Genomic DNA, 6,089 nt, shown 5'->3' on the forward strand with positions numbered 1-6,089 from the left:
TAAAACTTCAAGGGTCCATGTGAATTTTATAGTAATCATAGCAGAACAGTAATATATTTGTTATGTTTGTGGAGAAAGAGAAAATCAAGAAAGATTGAAAAAAAAATAAAGTACCAATTCCCTGAAAGTTTTAATCTAATTAACTATCATTAAACCTATGAAATAATATGTTCTCATTATTATCATGAATTTATAAATGGAAACTTGGGAATAGGGTTCCTACTTGTGATTTCCCTAAGATTTGTGAATGGTAGTTCCAAGAATACAACCCAGGTCACCCAAACGTAACCCAGCCCAGCAATTTATCCCCTCCATGAATGAATGTCTTCACTCCATTTCACATGAAGCTGTTGATGGTGGCTCTCAGACTCTCCAGAAGACTCAAAAATTCCCAACCGTTCCCCATCTCCTTCCCCCTGCAAGCTGAGAGAACTCACCACTGAGCCCACATCCCACCTTAGGTGAGGTTGGAGCTTCACATCCCTACCCTTCCCCATTTACCACACCTTTCCAACCATTAGTGGCAGACGTAATTGGGGGTTTAGGTCTTGAAAGATTTCACTGTGGTTTCCCACATATTTTGGACTTTTAAAACCATCCACAAGGGAAGAAACAGTTGGGGGCCAAGTTGCCTTTAATACACATGTGGCTATTAACATAACTTGGAATGTTCCTTTTTTAAATAGGAACTTTAAGGGCTTTTCTCTTTGAGGAATGCTTGGAAAGAACATTAAATAACAATGATGAAAATTCTTCCTGAGCTTCAGAGGCTCTCTTTGCTGGCCATTCACACTGTTGACATGCAGCTCCACTGTACACCACGTGGATTGCTTAACAAGGTAATTGTGCACAGATGATGTGGTCTATGCTGAAGTTGCGGTGGTTATTATTTTTTTTTCTTGGCTATTTTTCAACACACAGAATTGAAACTTTAAAAAACTATGGCCAGCTTCAATAAGTTGTTTTCAACTTATGAATTGACAGTGTTGTTTCTGAAAGCTTGTCTTGGCGTCAGAAACAGATATGTTTATCTTAAACCAATACAATGAAGCATCAACAACTGAAATCAATCTACTCATTGGTGATACCACTGTCAACTGATGTGGCATTACAATAGGAAAAAACTGGCATGGCCTTGGAATCACTCTTTACATAAAACGGTAACTGGGGTTATTAACAACAAAAAAAAAAGAAGCAACTAAACTACAAATTCTAAATGAAAGCGCAGTTCATTAACTGAGTCCTAGCAATATTAAGGAACTGAGATATGCTTAGACTTCATTGGCCATATTTGACATCTGCACACAAATAGAGAAAATAAAACCTATTCTTCCTTGACCTGATCTCACTCCATTAGGCTGCAGGCTCCTTGGGTTGTAAGAAGTCACAATCACTATTCATAGATGTGTAGAGTCACTAAAATATATTATTCACTGACACTCTCAGTTTATAACCAGATATAATGGGGTACACGGCTCCTGTTATATAAACAGATTTTTTTTTTTTACTGCAAGACAAACCAAGTATAATACACATTTGAAGATTATATGTTTGAGTGCAAGAAAACTTACTCATTTCTCAAAGACTCACAACGGTGTTTTCAACACCCAAAGTAAACCCCAAGCTTCTTGCTGGCCCCCTCCTGTCAGGGTCCCCTGTGTCCCCCTCCTGTCTGATTTCCCTCTCTTCCCATCCCTGTATTCTCATCCCAACATGGAGAGCCTCTACCTACCCAACACATAATTATCCGCTCTAACGTAAGACCGTTTTTCTGGAAATACTGATGTCCACTCATTTCCTTTCCCTCCAACACCAACAATAAAAAACTGTTACATGTGTTAAAGAGAAAACAAAGCAAGAGTGCTGGAAATCTCCCCCAGAAAACTGCATACACACTCAAACCCCTGGGCTTTGTTCTCTTTCTTGTGTGGCAATGGGCATCCAAATCACTATGTCAAGAGACTAAAGATCAAATTCCTACATCTCCAGTATGGAATTCAGGGATTTCCAAGTAGGCTTTTTGGGGGGTCAGCTTAAAAGCAACTAACTCCTCTTCTGCTCTCTGAAGGGCTTCAAAGGCAGACAGTCTCTAAAATTAAAATCATTACAAAAATAATAAAAAGGAAGCCCTTATCAAATTTTGTTAGGAATCCCTGCTGTTAGCCTCTTAAACTCCCTACATCCTAAGAAGGATTTCTGTCAAGGGGTAGAACAGGCACAGCTATTAGAAACAGAAGTGAGTGGTATAAAAATAATAATTGCCGATGTGTTTTTAATGATATAAATCTGGAGTGGTGCGAAGAGGTAAGAGGGAAAAAAAATCCTCTTTGGTGCTGGAAATACTGAGCCTTTTTTTTTTTTTTTTCCTTTGGCGAGCTGGAGTGTGCCAGCTTTTTCAGACGGGAGGAATGCTGAGTGTCAAGGGGTCAGGATCAATCCGGTGTGAGTTGATGGGGCAGGAAGGTGGGGAGGAATGCGAGGAATGTCCCTGTTTGTGTAGGACTCCATTCAGCTCATTGGCGAGCCGGGGCCGCCCGGAGCGTATAAAAGCCGCGGCCGCCCGCCCCAGCCTCACACAACAACTCTTCCCCTCGGAGAGGAGGCAGCCAGTGCAACTCCAACCGCAGGCGACAGACCGCCTCCAACCCGACGGCAGCCGCCCCGGCCGACAGCTCCAGAAACGACAGCCCGGCGCGTCCAGGCCCCCACCTCCGGCCCGAGCCCGCGATCCACCGTCCCGCCGACCCAGCCGCGCCCACCCGGCCGTCCCCGCCGCATACTACGACCCTCCGTGCACAGAGCTCCGACCATGTCTGCCGCCGGCCTGGGTCCCGTCCGTTTCGCCTTCGTGCTCCTGTTCGCCCTCTGCAGCCGGGTAAGCGCATGGAGACCCTAGCTGCGGCGGGGCTGGTAGGGAGGGACTCGGCGGGGAAGGGCAGGGCCGGCGGCGGCAAGAGGGGCGTGCGCCCGGCTGACCGCCGCCTCCTTCCCGCAGCCCACCTCCGGCCAGGACTGCAGCGGCCAGTGCCAGTGCGCGGCCCCGGCGCCGCGCTGCCCGGCCGGCGTCAGCCTGGTGCTGGACGGCTGTGGCTGCTGCCGCGTATGTGCCAAGCAACTGGGTGAGCTGTGCACCGAGCGCGACCCCTGCGACCCGCACAAGGGCCTTTTCTGCGACTTCGGCTCCCCGGCCAACCGCAAGATCGGCGTGTGCACGGGTAAGACCTGCAGCCTCGACCCTGGCCCCTGGCCCCTCGTTGCCTCCACCGCCACTGCCTGCCAAGGTTCCGGGGACACTTTGTGACCGGCCACCACCTCCCTCACGCCCACCTTCCCGCCAGAAAACAAGCCAATAATCTGCTGGCATTGAGTCCTTTCTCAGGCTGTTTCCAGCCCGCCCCCTGAAGCCCTGCTCCCAACTCTCATCCCTGATGCGCCGCGTTAGAAGGCCAGAAGGCCAGGGACCAGTGCTTGACCCCTGCACCCCCCTTTTCCTCCCTCTCCTTCAGCCAAAGATGGTGCCCCCTGCGTCTTTGGAGGGACAGTGTACCGGAGCGGAGAGTCCTTCCAGAGCAGTTGCAAATACCAGTGCACTTGCCTGGACGGGGCGGTGGGCTGCGTGCCGCTCTGCAGCATGGATGTTCGCCTGCCCAGCCCTGACTGCCCCTTCCCACGGAGGGTCAAGCTGCCCGGGAAATGCTGTGAGGAGTGGGTGTGTGACGAGCCCAAGGACCACACCGTGGTTGGCCCTGCCCTCGCTGGTGAGTTGAATCTTAGCTCTAAGTCAGTGTTGAGTTCTCCCCCCAGGGGTGAGTCCTGACTTTGACAAAGGAAGGGGGAAATGTCTTTCCTGGCGCCTCACCTTGTGTTTGTGTGCCTGCTCTCCCAGCTTACCGACTGGAAGACACGTTTGGCCCAGACCCAACTATGATTCGAGCCAACTGCCTGGTCCAGACCACAGAGTGGAGTGCCTGTTCCAAGACCTGTGGGATGGGCATCTCCACCAGGGTTACCAACGACAACGCCTTCTGCAGGCTGGAGAAGCAGAGCCGGCTCTGCATGGTCAGGCCTTGTGAGGCTGACCTGGAAGAGAACATTAAGGTACATGCTCTGCTCCTATTAACTAATGTCCATGGAATGATCGTGGTCTCCCACCACCCTTGTTATTATAGGCCTATTATCTCCAAAAATATCTAACCATTGTGCTGTTTTGCTGGAATGGGATATTGTGTAACAGAAACTACCAGCTTTCCACTAGAAATCCTCCCCAGAGTTAGTTAATTCAAGACATCCCAAGTGAGGCTATGTCTATTTTTGGAAAACTGGCAAACTGAGAGTCAGACTTCCTCTTCTCAAAATATAAAAAGAAGTCAGACAGCATAAGCTTAGAACACACAGAGCTTAAAGAAAGCCACTCCCCTTTTAGCGTCACTGATTTTTCTTTTCTCCCTCGTCTTCCTTAGAAGGGCAAAAAGTGCATCCGTACCCCCAAAATCTCCAAGCCTGTCAAGTTTGAACTTTCTGGCTGCACCAGCGTGAAGACCTACCGGGCTAAGTTCTGCGGAGTGTGCACAGATGGCCGGTGCTGCACCCCTCACAGAACCACCACCCTTCCCGTGGAGTTCAAGTGCCCTGACGGTGAGGTCATGAAGAGGAGCATGATGTTCATCAAGACCTGTGCCTGCCATTACAACTGTCCCGGAGACAATGACATCTTTGAGTCACTGTACTACAGGAAGATGTATGGAGACATGGCTTAAAGCCAGAGCGTGAGAGACATTAACTCATTCGGCTGTAACTTGAACTGATTCACATCTCATTTTTTGTGTAAACATGATTTCAGTAGCACGAGTTATTTAAATCAGTTTATCTAACTGGGGAAAAGAAATTTCCCTTTAAATTCAAAATACTGTGCCATGTGACATTCAAACAAATAGTCTATCAACCCCAGACACTGGTTTGAATAAAGTAAGACTTGACAGTGGGGTTCTGTTTGCGCATAGCCCAGAATGTATACTAAGGTATGGCTTTAGGAGCAGTGCGGGGGGCACCAGTAGAAAGGCTTGAAAGCTTACAGTAGTAATGTACCTGAAATTTGGTGTGTTTTGGAGAAGGAAAACGTTAGCATGCTCACTGACTTGCCTGTAGCTCCAGCGACAGCTAGGATGTGCGTTCTGCAGCCATGAGGCTGAGTCAAGTTCTTCTTTAAGTCAGAACAGCAGATTCAGCTCTGACATTCTGATTCAACTGACAATGTTCAGGAATCAGAATCCTGTCTATTAGACTGGACAGCTTGTGGCAAGCTAATTTGCCTGTAACAAGCCAGATTTTTTATTGATATTGTAAATATTGTGTATATATATATATATATTTGTACAGTTATCTAAGTTAATTTAAAGTTGTTTGTGACTTTTTGTTTATGTTTTTAATGCTTTGAGATTTCAAGTGTTAGCCTCAATTCTGAACACCATAGGTAGGATGTGAAGCTTGTCTGATCATTCAAAGCATGAAATGGATATTCAAATGGAAATTCTGCTCAATGAGAGTGACAGTCCATCAAAATAATGTATTTTGATGAAGGTGAGGCAGTGATGACCTTGGAAATCTGATTCGTAGGTTGAAAATGTGGTAGCCTCACTTAATGAACAAATGGCCTTTATTAAAAAAAGAGTGGCTCTATATAGCTGGTCAGTTTTTCCACCTGGAAGCATTTGTTTCTACTTTGACTATGACTGTTTTTTGGACAGTTTATTTGTTGAGAGTGTGACCAAAAGTTACATGTTTGCACCTTTCTAGTTGAAAATAAAGTATATATTTTTTCTATAAAGAGCTTGGTTATTCATTTATTCTCTAAACATTTCTGAGTTTTCTTGCATATAAATGGGAAGCTTTTGTTTGCCTTAAAACAATTCACCTATAATTTTCTAAATTTCTTATATACACTAATAGGTTAATCACTTCAACAGAAATTTGACATAAACATATTTCACACTGAATCAACTGTAACAAACTTGCAGGAATACACACTATATTGAGCACACAGACTTTTCTTTTGTTCACAGTACTTTATAAACACAAATTCGATTCCAGAT

General features: G+C 46.1%; 1 protein-coding gene across 1 annotated transcript; it reads left to right on the forward strand.

Moving 5' to 3' along the window:
* The first annotated feature begins 2,568 nt into the window (after positions 1-2,568).
* CCN2 (cellular communication network factor 2) lies at positions 2,569-5,824 on the forward strand. The gene is made up of 5 exons (XM_019663464.1): positions 2,569-2,875; positions 2,996-3,215; positions 3,507-3,758; positions 3,887-4,098; positions 4,461-5,824. Exons 1-5 carry the CDS (start codon positions 2,810-2,812, stop codon positions 4,755-4,757), a joined length of 1,047 nt encoding a protein of 348 aa, XP_019519009.1. The 5' UTR covers positions 2,569-2,809; the 3' UTR covers positions 4,758-5,824.
* The last annotated feature ends 265 nt before the right edge of the window (positions 5,825-6,089 follow it).

Source organism: Hipposideros armiger, unplaced genomic scaffold (assembly GCF_001890085.2).
Source record: "Hipposideros armiger isolate ML-2016 unplaced genomic scaffold, ASM189008v1 scaffold_391, whole genome shotgun sequence".
In the NCBI taxonomy this organism is placed as follows: Eukaryota; Metazoa; Chordata; class Mammalia; order Chiroptera; family Hipposideridae; genus Hipposideros; species Hipposideros armiger.

Coding starts and splice junctions, on each gene's coding strand:
- CCN2 (XM_019663464.1), top strand. CDS start 2,810: ATGTCTGCCGCCGGCCTGGGTCCCGTCCGTTTCGCCTTCGTGCTCCTG. Junction 3,216..3,506: donor CAAGATCGGCGTGTGCACGG/GTAAGACCTGCA, acceptor CCTCTCCTTCAG/CCAAAGATGGTGCCCCCTGC. Junction 4,099..4,460: donor ACCTGGAAGAGAACATTAAG/GTACATGCTCTG, acceptor CGTCTTCCTTAG/AAGGGCAAAAAGTGCATCCG.